Here is a 22560-nt window from a genome sequence, read left to right as displayed (position 1 = left end):
AGCAGGAAGCATGCAATGACATAATGCCCCTATGCTTTTCTCACTGCTCACCAAACACTGAACTTGTACTTTGAAAATTTCTTCTAGTTTTCTTGCCCTTTAATGAATGTTAAGCAAATTCCTGAACTGCAGCTCTTGGCTTAACTCTAAGGGGGGGGGGGGTTCTTGGTAATATGATAATCTAACCTACCTTTATTTACTGCAGATGCATGCCAAGCTTTTAACCGGCTTCCTGCGCTGAGGTCTTTAAACCGTTGTCTACCTTCCAGGTATCTCCATCTTTCTGCTTCCTCTCCGTCAGTTCTATGTGCAATGGCAAGATCCTACTGTAATAACACTGACAACAGTATCAAAGTATCATTTTATTCAAAGATAGCACATACTTCAAAGTGACTCTTCCCTATCAAGAAGGCATTTTTGGGGGGGGGGGGGGTTCCTTTTTAAATTGACATTTTAAAGTAATGTAGCCTAAATTTTGCTGTGTTAATTGCAGACTCAAATCTCCACGTTACTCCCAAAGCACCCACTTTAGGATGCATATTAACCTGAAGGAACTGCTTTGAGACAATGAACCAATTAGTAGTTTGCTTAAAATGAACCAAGTGCCTGATTCATTCATGAGCAGAACAAGAGGGAAGCTCCCCATGGACTTACAAGAAGATGGAAGAATTATTATGCACTCTTTATATTTTCATTATTCACCCCCTTCCCCTCCCTTGTTTCTCCTAAGCTGCAGGCAGTGGAGGGGGGCTCTGTCTATCCAACCCGCTCAACCATAGATCCGTCCATGAATTCTGAAGTGATATGAAATGTCTAGACAACAGAGGGAATACCATAGGGAATGTAACAGTTAAGCTGAATGAATAAAATAGATTGCACATTTTTCATGACTTAGTATAAGTATTTAGATTAGTTCAGTGTAACGTAGAGAATTTTCTAAGAGACTAGAAAAAGTGGAGAAGAAAATAACTGGTCTCATTGATAGCTGAATTCTCAAATGTAACTTTTGTATTTTAGATTTTAACATCATGAAATTTAACCATAAGACCACCTTGTTCTGATTAATGTCTTGAATTCCCTAATCCTACTAATGTCTGTTTCAACATCTGTTGAAAATAACATCAAGCATGAGGCAAGAACCAGGGAATAGGCAGATATCCATCAAAGCATAAGCTTGTTTAGTACTCAGAGGATGGGCTAAGCAGAAAGAAGCAAATGGGTACTTTACTCAGTTTTTCAAAGATAAAGTATTTTTATTCCTCCTAAGATACTGCACTGTAATACTTGACTGAAAGATAATTTGGGGATTGGGAAAAAGAGAGAATGATGAATTAGACCATAAGCTTATTTTATTCTGAATTACTTTTATATAAAGTTCAGATCTACTAACTATTAGCTTAAAAATGATTAAAAATTACCTACATGGGGCTTCCCTGGTGGCGCAGTGCTTGAGAGTCCGCCTGCCGATGCAGGAGACGCGGGTTCGAGCCTGCGCGTCCGGAGCCTGTGCTCCGCAAATGGGAGAGGCCACAACAGTGAGAGGCCCGCATAACGCAAAGAAAAAAAAAAAAAAAAAAAATTACCTACATGAATACATATATATTTATACACATGCACTCCCTCCTCCTTTATTTTAGCTTATAGGAATCTCCCACTTATTTGGAAAAGAAAATGTCTTGTGCAAGCAACAAAGTGGACCCCTTGCTCCAGAACATGTGGGATGGGCATATCTAATAGGGTAACCAATGAAAACAGCAACTGTGAAATGAGAAATGAGAAAAGACTGTGCTACATTCAGCCTTGTGACAGTAATATATCGAAGACAGTAAAGGTAAAGTTTAGATTTAACTTCATCATAATTCAATATTGAGACTCCTGAAAAGTATGTGTGTGTCTATGTATGTGTGTGTTTTGGAAGTGTTTATTAATAAAACAACTTCATTATCTCTTAAAGTCAAACTATCTCGGAGGAAAGCAGATATTAACTGCACTTTGTGGGAAAAATTTCACCAAGCAGAGAGGTAACGTTAGGGTATCTAGAATCAACAGGTTAACAGCTTACTAGTGTGGGTCTTGATCAGCCCGATTTGTTGGGGCACCCCACCATGTATATTGTTTTTTCAGAGTAGATCCTTTTCAGATTCTATCTTCTTTTTCCTATATTAATTTTATGTAGTGGAATCAGAGCAATTGATAAAAGATTTTGGTTGCTACATCGTAATTATAAAAACAAACATTAGGAACATCAGAGAAGTTCTGATCTTAAGTTATGTATCACCAACTTGGAGAGGGAACCACACTATTTCCAAAATGCTTTGCTTAGCTACTACTTGCCAAAGGACTATGATTGATATAATAATACATACTCTAAGATTGCTTGGTATAACTAGAGCTGGTCCTGCTTCTGTGACTGTCTCAAGAGTAATTTTTAGAAATGCTACTAAAACCAATCTTATCCCTAAGTTATTCCCTATCATAGTAGAAAGTTGACAATTTCAAAGGGATTAAGATGTTCATTCATCTATCCATCTACTTAAAACTGTCTGAGCCATGTTAGAGAATTTAAGTCTTGGCCCTTAATATTAAATAAAACAAATTTTCATTTATTGTGGAACTAAGTCAAGGGTAGATAGCATTAAAACATTGGGGAGTGGGTCTATAATATGATGGAGGAAGCACAGTGAGGACTTCCAAGGTCCTCTGGTGAGAGGGGATTTTAAAGGTAGAAAAGAAAGGGCTGGATGTCACTAAGTGGCAACTATTAATGCCCTGAAAATAATTATATCTGTGTATTTATGTAATAGTCCACAAAGTATCGCTTTTCTGAACTACTGTAATCAAGTTTAAAGAGTGACTTCTTAATGTTATATATCTTTTCAGATCCCCAAAGGAAAAACATGCCAACCTACTTTCCAACCTGTCAAAGCTGAAAAATTTGTCTTTTCCGGATGCTCAAGCACTCAGAGTTATAAACCCACTTTCTGTGGGATATGCTTGGATAAAAGATGCTGTGTCCCTAACAAGTCTAAAATGATTACCATTCAATTTGATTGCCCAAATGAAGGGTCATTTAAATGGAAGATGCTGTGGATTACATCTTGTGTATGTCAGAGAAACTGCAGAGATCCAGGAGATATATTTTCTGAGCTCAAGATCCTATAAAACCAAGCACATGGGGAAAAAGTTAAGGTTAATCATGTCATTACATCAAAATTTAAAATGGTTTTAAAAGGGTGGCAAATCTGCCTTATTGGTTTAAAACAGTAAGAATGCCTAGCTATTCTCAGATAACTATTTAAGGCATTAGAAGCTTTAAAAAAGGTTCTCCTAAAAATATATGTAAAATATGAAAACCTTAAAATTGAGCTCTTAAAATGTATAATTATGTAATACAAAAGTATTTGGTTCCATCTACATATTCCATAATGAAACGTTATGCAATTTACAAGGGAACACTTTATTCTATAAAATAATCTGAAATGATCTGTTGAAGCTATATAAAAAGCATATTAAAGTTTTAAAACTGTACTTTGACAATACAGCCTAGGCTCCAATAACATAATCATTATAGGGTGAGCAAGATTTTCTAGATTAAATCTTAACTAGGAATAAGACTAAGCTGTAAATATATTTATTATTTCCATTGCCCTATCCTGAATATCAGTTTACTAAGATTTCTTTTGGAAGGAAAAAATGGAACTTCTTTGGCCACTGTTGACAACTGTAATCTAAATTTTTATACCAAATACTGTAAAAAACTTAATTTCCAAGATAAAGACCAAGAGCAGGACCCTTACTCTGAAAAGGAAAGAAATTTAAAAAATAACATTAAAGAAAGCACACAACAGATTTTTCTGGCTTGAAAATAAATTGTTGCTCAAAATTACTTCCTTAAATGATAAATCACCTATGAATTTTAAATATAAATTGTGATTAAAGATAAATTAATGTTGAAGACTAAAACTGGAGATTTATAGTAACTGGAACACTTTCACTAGACTATTTCAAAGAGAATATCAAGCTTAGTAATGTTGTTTGCTTGTATAAATAGTGACAAGTGGGCCTTCTCTGGCAGTTCAGTGGTTAAGACTCCGCACTCCCAATGCAAGGGGTGCAGGTCTGATCCCTGGTTGGGGAACTAAGATCCCACATGCAATGTGGCATAGCCAAAAAAAAAAAAGGGACAAGCAAAACTGATAAGTAGCATAGTTTAAAAACATGGACGTTTATTGTTACAAAATTAACTGGTTTGATAAAAAAACCATTATATTTAAAAATAATTTAATACAAGTTAAAATAATTGTAAATTGTGATTCTTTTGAGTGCAAACAAGTGGTTACCCAAAGAAGAAATAAAACCTCAAGTTGTATTACATAGAAATATTATATTGTGTTCTTCTACTCCTGTATTTACTTTTAAAGAGTTAGGAGAATTTAAACAGAATGTGAAGACTTAAATTATAAATAAATATAAAAAATATATCTGTACAAGACTTATTGAAGACATGATTATCTCTGTATAAATGCCCAAATATGAGACTATAAATAAAATAAAATATTGAACTGTTCTCAATTTTAGAAAACACGACTTTTCGGAAGACAGATGTTTAAAGTCAAGGCACTAGGACTTGGCTAATTTCACACAGTGGGATCATCAACAAATTGTGATTAAATGGAAACTACTCTAAAGACAAAAACTTCCCAATATGGAAAACACAAATCAGGCTTTCTGAATCACAAAAATTCTAAAACAGAAAGGTAAGGGGACAAAAAAATGTGAAATTAAGAAATTGTATCTTTGGGGTTTCTTTTTCACACAGCTACGCTTAGTCTAGGTAACTCCTCTGCAGGCATGCTTTTTGTGGCATCCAGTTGGTTATATTCCTGTATGAGTGCTGATAAAGATGACATGGCTTCTGTGAAACAGCTTTCCTCCATCCCTTCAATTTGTAGATAGTGATGAAGATGAGCCTATAAATAAAAAAACTGAATGATGTTGACCATTTTCAGGAAATTTAATACAGACAACTATCCTATAATGTAAATATTCTTATTAAAATGATAGTTCACACTCAGCTTTACAAGAGAAATGAGAACCTAAATCCTATAAACCCATGAGATTTCTCATTTAGAGTCTGAGTAAGCCTCTCCTCTTCAGTTATAATCAATATACAGATATAGCAGGCAGGATCACACCTGATTTGTGTTACTTTAATTCTTGAGCACACAACTTAAATAGCCAAAATAAACACATATAGTTAAAAAGGTGTACTGATGATTACCCTTTTTCTGTAGAGCCTCGTGAATCTCTCTCTCAGTTCTATGAAGGTAGGCTTCACGCATGTGTTGTTTGCTAAAGCTAATAATGAATGGGAATGGCCCACAGGAGGTACTGAACACAAGCTGGTCTTCCAGCCTTCTTGATTCCAGGAGACAAACCGTAGAGAAGGTTTTAATCTGAGATGCAAAAACTCAAAGGTAAGAATTAAGGTACTAAAATATCTGCCATATTATGGCAGCCCACATTAGTTAAACTGGGACATTACTAATGGTACCATTCTAAGTGCTTAGTATATAATGTAAGTTACCTATTTTTTAATACTAGCAGTATTATGGTACAGTCTAACAGTGAACTAAGGGACATTAAATTGGTCGTAATGGTGATTCAAGAAGCTAGAAACACATTCCTTAACATTAGAAATCTGGGGATGAAAAGAAATGAAGGTATTATAATTTTCCTTACTTTGTAATTCAACAGAGCAGTTTTCCTAAAAAATAAGACTGTCAAATAGTAAAACAAACTTAGAAGCAGTGTAGTGGTAGTAGCGGTGGTAATAAAAACAATAACAATAGCTAAATTTCCTGAACATTTTCAGAAAATAACATCTCATCATTTAATGTGCATGACATAATTAACATAAATAACTTTGTACTATTCTTATTCTATATTTGAGGAAAATAGGCTCAGAGAGGCTAAGTAGCTTGCTCAAAGTCACACTTTAATTAAGTTCACAGTGCTACTTAACTACATGCTACATTGTTACAAACAGTACACATAACATTATCTTGAAAAATATAAAATTGAACCTTTCAATATTTCTGCGAAGATCAGAAATCTGTACATTTCCTCTAACCATGAGGGCACAGGCGAGGTAGAGACTATGTTTGGGGTCAGCTCGAATTAGCTGGTGATCTTTACTGAAGGCATCTGAAAACATCTGATCCAACCTAAAACAATGAGACAGTCACTGTTTATACAAAACACTGTACTACATCTTTCTTCTATGTGTAACTATAAAATGAAAAGACAGTCATCTACAGGTAAATAAACTTCACACACAAATATATTCTGAATCTCAGCTATCATTTCCTCAAAGCAATCTGGATAAATATGAGAGAAAATCACGCAATATTTTTTTTTAGGGGGAATAAAAAGCTTCTGCGATATATTTTATATATACCTGATTTCAGGTAGCTACAAAATATTGACTACATCATTAGTGAGCTCTATGTAGTACTAATTTCTGAAAATTGTGTCATTTTTACTTAGTTCAGTATGCTTATCTACTTCGTAGTATCAGAACTATCAAAACTAATTCAAAACCTACTACATTAAGATTACTGTCTATAAAATATAAATTACTTAGGAATAATGAGGAAGCTATCAAAGGACAATGTTAGGCTCTCCAAAGAAGACACTACTCTATACTACTATTCCTGAAAAGGGAGGCTTTTAAGTGAATGAAGTCTTTTAACTTCATTCTTTTATCATTACTCTAAAGAGAGGAAGATAAAAGTGAACAATGAAGTTTATATCTAATAATACGCAGGCTCCTAGGCCTTTAATATGACCCCAGTCTGGGGTCATATTAAATGAATTACACTATGCTGCCTATCCATTCAGTAGATATTTACTAAATGCCTATTATGTGCCAGACACTATTCTAGGTGCAAGAGACCCAGCAGTGAACAACAACAAAAATTTCCTACTCTAATGGAGCTTACATTCTATCCTGATTCTTCTACAGTAAGAATGACAGAGGACTCTCTTAGTGGATGGTGAGCTTTGGGGGATTCATGAATCCTCTACTGTGCTCAAAATTTTGGTGTGTATGTGCTTTTGGGCATTTTTATGAAGTCCAGGAAACGCAGAAAAGGTTAAGAACCACTATACAACAAGTAGGCACACTCATTCTTTTGTCAAAAAAAAAAAAAAACTAGCAAGGAGCTATTTATAGTTATTGGGATATTTCTCTTTACATTACAAACAAGGAATTTAATATACACACTCTAATATGTGCTTTGTCATTTTCATTGATAAAAATGGACTAGATGGCATTTATTAATATGAAGCACATCCAAAAACCATTCTCAGTTGTTTGTAAACTACTAATAAGAAATTAAAGTCTTAAAACTATGCCTTTTAATAGTACAATTTAAAAACAATTTATTATTTGCTCAAGGATAAACGTGTCCATATGTGGATATGGCAGCCTTTGAAATACCTATAGTACAGTAGAAGCAAAAAGAAAAAAAAAAAAAGGAAAAACCCCACAAAGCTAGAAAGAACACTGTGATAAGTTCCTTAAGAGTCTAACATTCTTAAGGTTCCTTACAGAACAAACCTGCAACAAGCTATAAATATATAAACATTTTAAATGTTGACACTATTATTTTTATCAAAATATACCAATCACGGGACTTCCCTGGCGGCACTGTGCTTAAGACTCCGCGCTTCCAATGCAGGGGGCCTGGGTTCAATCCCTGCTCGGGGAACTAAATGTCATATGCATGCTGCAACTAAGAGTTCGCATGCCACAACTAAGGAGCTGGTAAGCTGCAACTAAGGAGCCCACCTGCCACAACTAAGACCCAGCACAACCAAAAAGAAAAAAAGTGCGCGCGCACACACACACACACACACACACACCAAGCAGGATTATGCTGAACTTAATTAGAAATTACATGTCTTTTTTTTTTTTTTAAGGAGTAACTTTAAATGTCTGGATAATCACTACTGTACAATAAATAGTTTAGCACCAATTTACATTCTATGTGTCCACATTAAAGGTGTACCTTTTACTAAATATACTCATTTTTAATATGCTGGGCTGATAATAAAAGCAATCATTTAATGATTGATTCCCATGTTCAATAAACCATGCAAGTCGCTTAACTTGTTAAGCTCATCAGCATCCCACAAAGAAAGAGACCGCACCTATTAGTTGGCATAGTCAGTTATTTGTTACTTGCTCAAATAGAAGTTAATCAGTATTACTGTGACATTCCCACAGTATAGAATTATGTTGCCAAAATTTAAACTATTAAAAACATCTGTAATCTAGTTTTTACTTTATCATTTACATAATTTCCTCTAGCAGAGTTTGACAAGACCTTTTCCCTCAGTCAACTGTGAATGTCAGTGTGACCTTTTCAAGCTGATCATCACTGTATATGATAAGAGCATGTTTCAACTACACTTTTGTTAAGTAAATTGATGTAAGTTTTATGCTTAAAAATGACACAGTTATAAAACAAGGTGTTCTGGAAGTGATACATAATAGCTATAATAGAGTAATATCTGTAAACCCTCTACGGTGCTAGACTGGGGTAACAGCTTTAAAAGATACTCTTATTTAATATACCAACAAGCTTATGAGGTAGGTACTCTGACTCATTTTTAAAGATGAGGAAAAACTAAAAGTTCGTCACCTGCCCAAGGTTCTGTAGCTAGTAAATGATAGAATTAGCATTCATATTTAAGTACATCAGACTTCAAAGCCTTTAAATCTTTTTCAATAAAAATTGTATCTTTATTAATTTTCATAAGCTTAAAAATTTAGTTATTAGATTTAACTTCAAATAGTTTAATACTGACATTTTTAAACAATGACTTCTAAACAAGGAAGCATTCACTTAATGGAAAAATGGCTGTCATCACCTATATTTTATATAATTCTCACAAAGAAAATGGTATGAAGAAATAACTAGTTATTATAAACTTTTCTCTTAAAAATGTGTTTGTTTTTAAAGTAATTTGAGCCCTCAAGTAATTGGAATAAAGTTACTACATCTTACCTTCGGGAAGGAATGTTAACATCTGCCAGTGTATACAGAGGTGTTAGGCTTGACACAAGATAATGCAGTTGAGGAAAAGGAACTAAATTCATGCTGATTTCATTAAGGTCCATATTAAGGGATCCTTCAAACCTTGCAGAGCTAAAAAATTAACATTAAAAGCATGAAAAATATTTAACTTAATGTAGCTTGATTTAGTCAGCAGGCACTTTCCTGCATCCTTTCACACACTGTACTTCATTAGAGAATATATGCTCTTTTTTTTCTGTATTAGTGAAATTTAGTATCATGAACATCGTGTATAATCAAAATATAACATAACATCTACAACAATTCTTATTTCAGGATTATCTGAAGTGTAACCACGCTACTACAGTTGCTAATTACCTACATAAAAATCTTAAAACAGACTTTAGATTGAATTAAATACATACAGTTCAACAGTTATTTTTCTATAAACCTTACTAAATTCCCCTGGGATTTGCTTACACGCTCTACAATTTGGAATATAATAATGCCAAAGCAATTTTTTAGATCAAAGTCGAGATATATTTTGGACCAGCTAATAAAGAGGTATAGATTAGCTGGTTTAAAAGGTTAAGACATTTCGCAGCAAAAAAAACAAAAAACAAAACCAAGTTTGTTTTGTCTAACCAAGTGTTTCTCAAGTGTACCTCCTTCAAAACCCTTTACCATTTAACATCTGTTAATATTCCATGGAACGTACCTGGGGAAAATAAAATGCTCCTCTGGAGTCAGAGAAAATAAAATTCTGGCCTATCAACTCCAAGATCTGAAAACACTAGACAACCTAAAATTTTTATTTTATATAAAGTTTTTAAAAAAGCTTCCACAACTCAGAATAACTAAAAAATGCTACTGCAAAACATTATGAAAAGCAAGGGAAATTTTTAAACTGCCCTTAAGTACACTGTCAAACCAATTACCTTGTTAGGTTAAGCAGCAAATTTGCCACAATGTTGTTCATTGCATCAAATGGTTTCTCCTGCCGCTTTTTAAAAGCTCCAACACTTGAAGTAACCAGACTCTTTGGCTTTATAGTTGTACCCAACTTTCCAGAATTCACCATGAGGTCAATTTTGCTAATGATGTCAAATAAAGACTTTTAAGGGAAAAATATTGGGAGAGAAGCGATTAAGAAGAGAGGACATAAATGACATTCTACCAGGAAGAAAAAGACAAAAAAAAGCAATTTAAACTTATTTTTTCTCTTAGATGGGAAGGCTGAAAAGTGAAGAGACTGTTTCATGTACACACATAACACAGGATTGAATGTATACATAATATGTCCATAAATTACAATGCCATTTCTTACTTGGTTGTCAATGGGCAACACACAGTCTGCATGCTCGTTAAGTTCCTTCATTGCCAACATGCTATTATAAGGCGAGGTTATGACATCATCTTCACCAGAAGGATAAACTGAAGTCACGAATCTGTATACTTCTGGGAATTCATCCTCAAGCACCTTTAAAAGAAATGTGCCAAGTCCAGATCCTGTTCCTGAAGATTAAGATTTCAAAAAGAAAACAGCATAAATGGTTCAGAATATAACGGAATTGTTTTTGTGTTAAAAACCTATGTATTAAAGACATACAATTTTCAACTTATTCCTGTGATTATATATTAACTAATTAATTTCAGATAAAGAAATGAAGACAATATAGGTAGTGAGACTTAAAGTCATGAATTCAACCTCTGGGTCTGACTGTGATGATGAGAGGCCTTTCTATATTTTACACTTTTTTACATTCAAGTTATATCTCTATGATGTCAAAAGAACTGACTGAAGAGTAAAAAAATGCAACTAAGACAGTATTTAGTCTACACTTGATGTTAAGCAACTTAAGAAAAAACAAACTATCTTGACATCTTTAGTGCAGCACCTATATAATCTTAATGATGAACACTATCATGACATTAAGCAACTTAAATGCTGAGTTAAAATTTAAAGTTAAGCATGACCAACTTGAATTTACAGAAGTTTCAAAGAGGAAACTTTTTTACTATCTATCTAAAAGCAGAAACTCTAAGAATTTCATTAAGGTAATTTTCTGACACACAGAGTTACATATATATATGAATTCAGATATTTTTAAGAACTAAAAGAGAGAAAACTGGAATCCTTTACCCTGGTGCTTTTCAAACTATGGCTTGTGAACCATCAGTGGGCTATGAAACTAATTTATAAAGTTAGGACCAGTACTTTCTTTTCTTAAATGAAACACAGAAATATTAGTATGTCACATATAGTGTGGGTAAATAATCTTTTGTTTTAGTTTGTGTATGTTTGTGTGTGTGTGGTTTGTAATGTAAAATGTATTTCTTGCTGTCCAGATGAGAAAAAGTTTAGAAGCCAATAATGCTCTAACCCCATTTGGATAAATATTAAAAGGCTATGATGACGGGTTCGTGCCCCGGTCCGGGAAGATCCCACACGCCCCGGAGCGGCTAGGCCCGTGAGCCATGGCCGCTGAGCCTGTGCTTCTGGAGCCTGTGCTCCGCAACAGGAGAGGCCACAACAGTGAGAGGCCCCCGTAACGCAAAAAAAAAAAGCTATGATGTTAAAAATATTAGATGAAAGCGAGGGAGATTTTTTGGGTTAATCTTTAATGAGGACTTTCTAAGCGTTATAAAAAACCAGAGCCATTATAGAAGATAGTTTTGATTCCATTAAAAATAAACAAAACTCCCCCCCTCTCTCTATATGTATATATAAAAACAAACAAAATAAAAAGGCAAACTAAGAAAAAATCTTCAAACATGATGGAGGACTAAATTTCTTTAATAAAGAGGGTCACAAATCAACAACAAAAAAATATGAGTAATGCAATGGAAAAATGAGCAAAGGATATAAATTGTAACTCAAAATAAATCAAATGGCAAATAGATGTAAAGATGCTCAACCTTTTCTCTAATTAAAAAATGCAAATTAAAGCAATATAATTTTGAACATATTGTATTAGATTTTGTCTCATAATACTCAGCGATGGTGACAGTGGGGGGAAATAAACTCTTGTAAATTGCTGCTAATCATACGGATTGATGCAGTAATGTAGGAAGGTTATTTAGTAATATCAACCAAAACTTAAAATGTACATATTCTTTGGTTCCACTTTCCTTTCTAGGAATACTGCCTACAGCTATTGTGGCACAAATGAACAAAGATATAGGTACCAGATGTTCACTGGGGATTTTATGTAGTAGCTAAAAACCATAAATAACTTGACATCCATCAATGAGGAACTGACTTTAAAAATTATTACATATTCTCACAATTGGACAGAGCTGATGAAAGATGTTCAGGGAAGATTTAAAGTGAAAACATTACAGGGTAGTATGTATTTCATGATCTTGTTTATGTAAAAACACACACAATGGGCACAGGAAATATCTGGAAGGACAGACACTGGCAAACTTGCTTATCTGTGAGGAGAGAGATTAGGGATTAGATGTGGGAAAAGACTTCATTTTTAGCCTTCAATATTATTTAAAGTATTTTTGCCATTTTCAGTGAATTATGAATAAAGTACAGTCTACTGAGATTCTGAGTAATACAGGGATATAAAAAAAGCACCATAATGAACTATAAATCAAATTGGTTTTTTTCGAAAACTTACTCAAAATCTGCAGGTTAATTATACCAGTATAAAGAAAATTAGTTTCTTTTTTTTTCTTTTTTTTTTAGCGGTACGCGGCCTCTCACTGTTGTGGCCTCTCCTGTTGCAGAGCACAGGCTCCGGATGCGCAGGCTCAGCGGCCATGGCTCACGGGCCTAGCCGCTCCGCGCCATGTGGGATCTTCCCGGACCGGGGCACAAACTCACGTCCCCTGCAGTGGCAGGCGGACTCTCAACCACTGCGCCACCAGGGAAGCCCTGAAAATTAGTTTCTTAATTTAATGATTATGATGGTCTTCTAAAGGCATGGTTACATAGCAATTTTAACTTTAATTTTCAAATGCTATCATACTGAATAACAGATATGTATAAGAAAGTCAGCTGTACATAACCTGCTGAATATAAAAATCTTAATCTCAGCTTGGAGGAAAAAAGCGTGGCAAAGTTTTCTTTTAAAATAGGCTAAATTCTCTTTTGAAATTATCAAATTATGATCTGTTTCTACTTCATGGAACAGGGGAGCAAAATACTTCACTTGCAAGGTACAGGCTTCCCTGGGAAAGAAAGCAATGCAGATCATTTATTCTAGGTCAAGGTGATTAATTACCATGTAAGGAATGATTTAAGGGAGTTGACTAAGAGGATTTCTTTTACTTATTTCTCTTATTGGACACAAGAAAGGATTGAAGGTGGTTAAAGAAAGGGTACTGATATTCTTTTGCAAACGTATCTATGAATATGCCACAAATACGTAGTTGTAGTCAGCATATGAAACTGCACAAGCAAGCTCTTAGGAAAAAGGCAGCATTCCCAAAAAGCTTATATTGAAATCTACCTTCTACTAAAGATAAAAGAAAAAATTTTTTCAGATTCCTTTCTACTGACTCTTTAAAAGGGTTTAAATTTTTAAAAAATGGTCAGTGACACAATTTGACAAAAATTTAAGATAAAAAGCTGTTATGTACATACATTCATAAACATACTCTTAATTCTTAATAGTTCTATATTTATTAAGCAAAGGTCTGAAAACAAGACTTATGTTGGCAAAATGAATTCTCACTTGCATTTTCACATTGTTATAGACAAATGAATAAATAATTTTACCTCCTCCCATGGAATGTATTATAAAAAAACACTGCAAACAATCACAGTGCTCTGCTGACTTTCTGAGTTTCTCTAAAATCTGTTCCTGATAAAGACTGCCAAACACTTTGTGACCCACAGCCCTGGAAAAAAAGAATATAGATTAAAAAAAAAAATCCTTGCATTTATTATTTCAAGATTTTATTATTTCTGAACTAAATGAAAAGACTATATAGATAAGCTTCAAAAAGTATTTTTACTGTAGTAAGTAAATTCTATTCCTGTTTAACATCAATAAATCATATTATGATATCTCAAGGATATAGGAAGATAATTTAACAAATATATATACCTATAATCCTCAAATATCCTGATAAAATAGTTCATTATCAATGGATATTAAACTATGTTTTTTATTTTTATTTTTTTGCGGTACACGGGCCTCTCACGGCTGTGGCCTCTCCCGTTGCGGAGCACAGGCTCCAGACGTGCAGGCTCAGCGGCCATGGCTCACGGGCCCAGCCGCTCCGCGGCATGTGGGATCTTCCCGGACCAGGGCATGAACCTGTGTCCCCTGCATCGGCAGGCGGACTCTCCACCACTGTGCCACCAGGGAAGCCCTAAACTATGGTTTTTAAAATTTATCTGCTCTTAAGGTATAATTACAACAAAACAAGTTTTTAGTTAGTTTTTTCTCATCTTCATTGAAAGTAAACTGATTGCACTGTCTTTCATGTATTAAAAAGCAGAATGTGGTCAACTAGAAAGACATAAAAATAAAAAATTTTAAACTGACCTACTTTGGTTTAAAACATGAAAAAAATATTGGTCATATCATGTTATTACTAGATGAAATGCCACACAGTAGAAAACTGATATTCATGAGGCTCTGCAAGCCTTTCTGGTTGCCCAAATTTGCAAGTATTATTATGATGAATTGAAATGTAAGAACAATTTCCACACAACATGTAGTCAGGTGTAACTCAAAAGTTGCAGAATAAGTTATACGACAATTAGAGAAAGCTGGTTGGATGGTTAGGTGCACTCACTTATTATAGTGACTGGTTCTCCCCAAATAAGTCTCCCAGAACACAAGACTCAAATTCATGCTTTAGTAAAATTACACAATATTACACATTATAAACCTGAGGGACTAACTGCAAATAATTTAAATAACAAATATTAGATTGGCAAACAGAACCTACTTACTTTTTAAAAAACAGCAAAACCAGTGTCAATGTAAACTTTAAAATGATCACTGTTGGAGCTTTTTTCCCATTAAGGAGAAGAGACTATTATATATTTAAGGGCCAAATATAGCCTCAGACTGACCTTGAATGCTGGGACACTGGTCTGGCTTGCATCTCTATCAATTCTATTAAATCTGACTGATGGGAAAACTTTGACAGAGCTGAATACTATAGGTAAGAGAACAGTTTTTAAAAATACTTACAACTTTTAAATTGATACAGCCACTATGGAGAACAGTATGGAGGTTCCTTAAAAAACTAAAAATAGAACTACCATATGACCCAGCAATCCCACTACTGGGCATATACCCTGAGAAAACCATAATTCAAAAAGCCTCATGTACCACAATGTTCACTGCAGCACTATTTACAATAGCTAGGACATGGAAGCAACCTAAGTGTCCATCAACAGATGAATGGATAAAGAAGATGTGGCACATATATACAATGGAATATTACTCAGCCATAAAAAGAAATGAAATTGAGTTCTTTGCAGTGAGGTGGATGGACCGAGAGTCTGTCATACAGAGTGAAGTAAGTCAGAAAGAGAAAAACAAATACCGTATGCTAACACATATACATGGAATCAAAAACAAAAACAAACAAACAAAAAAGGTTCTGAGGAACCTAGGGGCAGGACAGGAATAAAGACGCAGACATAGAGAATGGACTTTAGGACACGGGGAGGGGGAAGGGTAAGGACAAAGTGAGAGAGTGGCATGGACATACATACACTACCAAATGTAAAACAGCTAGCTAGTGGGAAGCAGCTGCATAGCACAGGGAGATCAGTTCGGTGCTTTGTGACCACCTAGAGGTGTGGGATAGGGAGGATGGGAGGGAGACGCAAGAGGGAGGAGATATGGGGATATATGTATACATATAGCTGATTCACTTTGTTATACAGCAGAAACACAACAATGTAAAGCAATTATATTCCAATAAAGATGTTAAAAAGAAAAAGGTAAGGGTTTTCATATACAAATTAGTATGCTAGCCACATTGTTCCGTGCCTTAATACTTCTGATTTTTAAAATGTTAGAAAATTTCCATACAGATATGTTACATTTTATAAGAGTTGCATGATTTTCCATTGTATGGATATACTATAATTGATTTAAACAAGCCCCTGTTGAGTATTATCTGATGTTAAAAACAATGTTTCAGTGAACAATCTTTCATTTGTATCTTTATGGACAAGTGGAGAATTCTATAGAATATATAAATGAGGAACTACATATCAAAAAAAAAATACAACTTTTGTCACTACTTAGCAGTTATGCAAGAATCAAATTACAATGAGAAATTTAGTAAATCAATTTTTCATGATTCATCTTTTTCTTAAAAAAAAAAAGAAACAACTAGGATACAGATGGCTTCCAAGCATTGTGAACACCATCATCTATCAAGGAAAAGATGATGGGCTGAAAGTCCTAGAGTTAGGTATGGCAAGTTGTATCTTGCTTTCATGTCAGCAGGACCTATCAGAATAAAGGAAAGATTGCTCATTTTTTTTCAGATGGCATTTAATTTTTACAGCCAGCATATTCTCACCAATTATTCCCTGAGCCAGAAATATCAGTGATGAGCTGCTTACTATCAAATACATCTCTCAATGGTCCCTGAAGAATTTCATTTACTACCCCTTCCTCCATGTCAATCAAGACAGCCTGAGAAAGACAAATAAAATGTAATTAGCATATTTTTCTTTAGTCACTCTGTAAATAAAAAGAATTTTTGAGCTAGAAGTTGTACTGTTCTTTTTATAGTTTAAGTTTGATCAAATCTTTGACTCTCTTTGTGCAGTCTGTTATAAAACTTAAAAAATAATTTCACTCTGCTCCAAAGGTGGAATCCAATGAAAAGATGGATTCTAAATTCTTACCCTAAGAAGGAAAAAAAGGAACTGAATAATTCTTTCTGATTTTCTAACAATTCTTTTATTCATGTGCTTATGTGACTATAAATTTCTTGAGAACAAGGTCTCAGAAGTTTAGAAGGCAACCTTAACCAGAAACAATTCTCAATAAATGTAGGGTTCATTAATGTATTTGGTCACTAGGAATAACCATGCTGCTCCTTATGAATCACAGCCGAAAACTGTCCAAATCAAATCAGTAAACTACTATTACGTGCAAAGCCAAGGCACTGGATAGATGTCAAAGATGACAACAGTGTCCCTTCCCCTAAGTAACTCGCAATCTAAATTCACAAACTCACTAAATATCACAAACTTTATTGACATGGGAGATAACCTCTATTACTAAGAAGAAAATAAAACATAAAATTAGCTATGGAAAGAAAAATAGAAAAGACTGGATGGAAATACAGCAAAATGTAAGCAGAGATAGCTTGGCAGTAGAATTATATACCCTCTGTCCCCACTGTTTTGTACTTTACTTTCTATATTTTCTACACTGAGGAAGAAGAATGAAACAGTAAAATAGAGTTAAATAAATAAAAAAGCAAAGTTGAAAAAAGTAATCTGAAATGATGTTAGGGTACCCTTTAACCTAAGCCTTTGATTCAGTGTCACAGAGAAAGTGCTTGATTTATGGGCTTTTTCAGTGCTGGTGAGCATGTAACATTAAGCACTTACTACATGCCACTGTATATCACCCCATTTAATCCTCACAACCCTATGCAAAGGTACTGTAATTACCCCCAGTTTACACATGAGGAAACTGAGGCCTAGAAAAGTTAAATAACTTGGCTGTGATCACCCAGCTAGGAAGTGGTAGAGCTGATTCAAACCTGGCTAGCCTGGCTGCAGAATCTTCACTCTTAAGCACCAAACTCTAAGCTCTATTATTTTATCAAAGGGAGACAGTCAAGTTTGACACTTACCGAGTACTGACTACAGTGGAGTCACAATTTATGCCCATTTAAATTCTGTGAATTCAATTCTTTGTGTAATTAAGTATGCTACTGTAAGCTGGCAATTAAAATATTATTACACAGTACTTTAGAAATATATTTCTAATTGTATGATAGTATACCACTTTTTTTTAAAAAAAACATCTTTATTGGAGTATAATTGCTTTACAATGGTGTTAGTTTCTGCCGTATAACAAAGTGAATCAGCTATACATATACATATATCCCCATATCCCCTCCCTCTTGTGTCTCCCTCCTACCTCCCTATCCCATCCCTCTAGGTGGTCACAGAGCACCGAGCTGATCTCCCTGTGCTATCCAGCTGCTTTCCACTAGCTATTGGTTTCACATTTGGTAGTGTATATATGTCCATGCCACTGTCTCACTTTGTCCCAGCTTACCCTTCCCCCTCCCTGTGTCCTCAAGTCCATTCTCTAGTAGGTCCACTTCTTTACTCCTGTCCTGCCCCTAGTTTCTTCATGACCTTTTTTTTTTTTTAGATTCCATATATATGTGTTAGCATACGGTATTTGTTTTTCTCTGACTTACTTCACTCTGTATGACAGACTTTAGGTCCATCCACCTCACTACAAATAACTCAATTTCGTTTCTTTTTATGGCTGAGTAATATCACATGTTATATCATCATATTACAGTGGTATATTAAAAAGACTGTAAAATTCTGTTTTATAAACATGCTCCTTTAAATACAGCATCAATATACATACACAGGATTATACAGGGTCATTTCTTGGCAATTTTAGGGATTTTCAAGGATATTTTTGATAATATGCAATTTTTATCTTAAATGCTGACTTTAACACCTAATCAACCATGTAAGAGGGATTTCACTGTTGCGTAAGATTACAAAAAACAAAATTAGCTTCTATTGTCCTTGTTCCAAAATAGATTTATTGAGATGATTTGTGGAAGATTAAACATATTTAAGCTATGCTTTCAATTACTTTGCAATCAGGCAAAGGAAGGGAAATACAGAATACAAACTGACATTCAAGCACCTCCTGAAGTCAGTTTTGAGAGAATCATCACTGTCATAGTCACTTAGCATTAAACCCTGACAGTCTGTAACTCTTTCAATCTTTCTCTAGTCACATAAGACCTCTGATTTGTTTTTCCATAGGAAATTAATTACAATTACAAGGAATTATTCTGGATTCCTCACTTAGCCATCCAAGATCTGGAGTCACAACTTCCAAGATTCGATGTTTATTATTTTCTTCCAGAGCTACCTGGTGTTAGCTTTTAGGCCCTTGAGCTTCCCCTTAATTGTAATACAGGATTTACAAAATTCTGAGTGTTTGCCTATTAACACAGTGGAGGAACCCAGACACCAAATTTTCTTTTGAAGCCTAGACCCTTCAGTGATCAGAGCCACATGATACCAAGACTACTAAGAAGAAATGGAAGAACACCTTCTAGGAAAAAAGCCAAAGGCTATAGAAACATGCTGATTTATTCTCTTCCAGCAGTGTTTCCTCCATTTCCCAACTTGCTCACTGGTAGGGTGGTGGGAAAGAGCTCAAATTGGGAGTGGTATAGGAAATGTCAATGTTTATCTCTGAATAAGATTTGGATTGGGATGTTAGCACTCTCCAAGGCATGAACTACCAAATGTTAATCAATTATCCTAACAGACTACAAGCACATAGTCTCTGCTCTAAATTTGTTTCCCAAGGACATTGGAGATCACAGATACAAGGTGATGGTTCCCAGGTACTACAACACTACTGCTCTCTACTCTTTCAGCCACTACTCCCGGTCTGATTCTTATCATCTCAATTACTTCCATAGCACCAAAACTGACTTTCTTTTCTGTCACAGTCAAACAATACTGATCATCAGTTGGAAAAAGCAGTTTGTTGCAGAGACACAATCAAAGAAAAGAAGTGTTAACTGCAATGAGATTAAGACTAAATATGGGCTATTGACTAGAAGTATTTTTGTTCAGGAGGTCTTACATGGTTATGTTATGTATTCACTAGAATGTGGTTGAATCTATGCTTTGTACTGGGAATAGTAACTCTGGTGCAAATAAACTTTCACCATTTCTATATGAAAATTAACCTTCACTAGAATGTATTTTAGGCTTAGAGTTAAGAAAAGCTTTTGTTATCATTTATCTAGACATATGTTTCCCCTAAAACATTTAGAAAAAATGCCAAATATGCAGTATTTTCACTTTAAGCACAAAATTTTCCCCTAAAGTTTCATGGAGACACAAATGTCTGCTTAATTATATTTATATTAAATGTGGCTTAGCAAATACCTTTTTTTATTTTAAGAAGTTAAATTAAAATTTTATTCCTATGATAGTTACAGAAGTAGAGTTATTTTAAAAACACATGCAATATAAAAATCCAAGTGTATAAGACTTACTCGTGCTTTTAAAGAACAAATTTTCCCCCTGGAAATACTGCCACCATCACCAACCACTCTGAAAGATAAAAGATGAGAAAAGGTCATAAGATCTTCGATGCTAATAGTGCTATCAGGTAATAAAGTCAACTTCCATTCACATAGTAAAGCTACTTATAGGCCACGTGAGGCAGACACAAAAGGCAACAAAGAAGCCATTCGTAATCTCCTTCTCCCTTACCCACCTCCCAACAGGCTGAGAAAGTGAGGTACTTATTTCCCTGGCTTTCTTTGTAGTTTGGGCTGGTCATGTAATCCAGTTCTGTGTAATGAAATAAAAAGGAGATATTCTGGGAAGCCTTTCTGATAAAAAACATGAATCTGGATGGGATTCCTGGCAGTGGAGGCTGTCATTTTATGGTTATGAAGTAAAAAAAACATGAGGACAAAAAAGCAACACATGAAACAATATGACAGTATCTTGGTCTTTAGGGCACGTCTCTAAACATAGATTTCTTTGTATGTGACATAACTGGATACATCTATTGTTTAAGCCACCATTAGTGAGGCTTTCTGTTGTAGCCAGACACACATCAACTAACATACCAGTTATATACAGTTGAGTATCTAAGGCTGTTCTTAGAATTTCATGTTGAAGATAAGTCATCAAAGTAACTAAATCTGTGACTACAAACAGTGGACAAGTCAATATAGTTTACAAGACAGAATATATGAAGGGAAGCTGAATTGAGCATAGATGATGCTATAGGTCGGGGGTTGATAATCTATAATCCTCAGGCCAAGTATGACCAGCTACTTGTGAAAACAAGTTTTATTGGAACAAAGCCACACTCATTTGTTTATGTACTATCTATACCTGCATTCACACTACAATGGCAGGCTCAAGGAGATGTGATATGGACTTTACGGTCTGCAAAACCTGAAATATCTACCATCTGGTCCTTTACAGGAAAGGTTTGCCAACCCCTGGTATAGGTAAATTCCTATCATGCTATTAAAAAGGTATGATAATTTCCTCAAATAAAGAAGTATATACAAAGGTGTGGTCTTATTTTTGAAAAAGAAGTTTTGTACTAACTTGTGGAATAGATGCTGCATGTATTGATACTTTGTTGGAAAGAAGAGCAAGATGCCAAGGTTCTTCTCCTCAAACTTGATATTAGAGAAATAAGTATGCTCTCAGGTTAAATTATAAAACGAACCGAGTAGATGAGAATAGAGTTAGGTAAAGTCACCTGATTAAGAGAGAATGGCTTCCAGCTGAGTCTCAACTATGTAATATTCAATGAAAGGAGTATTACAGAGGTAATGGAAGTACAGATTTAGTTAGAATACTACCTACAAGGAAGTATTACAAAGGCAAATTTGAGTCTCTTAATAGTATGTAGGGGAGAAGATGTTCTAGTTTGCAAACAAGAGGTAATCTAGTCTATGTGACAGATATCTCCATATTAATAAAGATAAATAACACCAGTCATTAAGGTAATACACCTAACTTACCTTGGTCTGATTCCATGGTCACTAAGTAACCTTTTATTACTTAGCCTTAGATTTCCTACAGAAGAGAATGTGCTTTTGAAAGAAAATGGGTGTCTAGTCTTTTTGAGTTATAGCTCCTACTGTCCATAACTACATTGACTTTCTGCTTTGTAATCTCCTATCTGAGTTTGGTTTATCTGCCTGTACTAGAGAGCACTGGACCCATTCTCAAGATGTCATCGAAGTTCCTGAGTTTGCAAGCCTGAGGGTCAGACTCTGAAATTCACTAAGGAAGTCGGGCCTAATTAGCCTTCCCAGGGACATAACTGCCTCAAACACCCAACCAACTAATTCAAACTAGAACTGAAATCTTTATTAGATTAAAACTGGATATAAAGTATGTATTTTTCAGTTCAAGCCCGGCAGGTTTAGTTTTATTAAGCATTTTGAAAATGCATGAACTTCATGATTTAACGTTAAAAGCTTAGAAACACACCCTGAATGTCAAATTACTCTTTCAGGTAAAAGATATATACTTACATATACCCTTTATTAAATAAACAAAACTAATCTGACAACAACTGATTTGCTCCTTTTTAGCACATTCTATTTGTAGAGCAAATACTCCTGACCACAAGTAATATCACAGAAATGTAAACAATATATTTTTCTTTCAAAAGTTAGCCGGGCTTCCCTGGTGGCGCAGTGCTTGAGAGTCCGCCTGCCGATGCAGGAGACGCGGGTTCGTGCCCCGTTT

The 22560-nt window shown here is 34.8% G+C and overlaps 2 protein-coding genes across 2 annotated transcripts in view; one reads left to right on the top strand and one right to left on the bottom strand.

The window, feature by feature from the left end:
• CCN6 (cellular communication network factor 6) overlaps positions 1-3203 on the top strand; it is an 18810-nt gene extending 15607 nt beyond the window's left edge. Inside the window, exons 4-5 of the mRNA XM_007452595.1 lie at positions 1638-1831; positions 2881-3203. Coding sequence (XP_007452657.1) covers positions 1638-1831; positions 2881-3162 — 476 coding nt within the window. The 3' untranslated portion in view covers positions 3163-3203. The remainder of the gene's footprint in view (positions 1-1637; positions 1832-2880) is intronic.
• Positions 3204-4361: 1158 nt separating this feature from the next.
• Positions 4362-22560, bottom strand: part of TUBE1 (tubulin epsilon 1) — a 19689-nt gene continuing 1490 nt past the window's right edge. The window contains exons 4-12 of the mRNA XM_007452594.1: positions 20325-20382; positions 16605-16720; positions 13822-13943; positions 10414-10601; positions 10025-10200; positions 9078-9218; positions 6087-6227; positions 5282-5456; positions 4362-4970 (exon numbers count right to left, since the gene is read on the bottom strand). Of these exons, the coding sequence (XP_007452656.1) occupies positions 4812-4970; positions 5282-5456; positions 6087-6227; positions 9078-9218; positions 10025-10200; positions 10414-10601; positions 13822-13943; positions 16605-16720; positions 20325-20382 (1276 nt within the window). The 3' untranslated portion in view covers positions 4362-4811. The remainder of the gene's footprint in view (positions 4971-5281; positions 5457-6086; positions 6228-9077; positions 9219-10024; positions 10201-10413; positions 10602-13821; positions 13944-16604; positions 16721-20324; positions 20383-22560) is intronic.

This window comes from Lipotes vexillifer, unplaced genomic scaffold (genome assembly GCF_000442215.2).
Source record: "Lipotes vexillifer unplaced genomic scaffold, Lipotes_vexillifer_v1.1 scaffold463, whole genome shotgun sequence".
NCBI classification, from domain to species: Eukaryota; Metazoa; Chordata; class Mammalia; order Artiodactyla; family Lipotidae; genus Lipotes; species Lipotes vexillifer.
The sequence above is the reverse complement of the archived record's forward strand: the minus strand, read 5'-3'. Positions and strand labels throughout refer to the sequence as shown.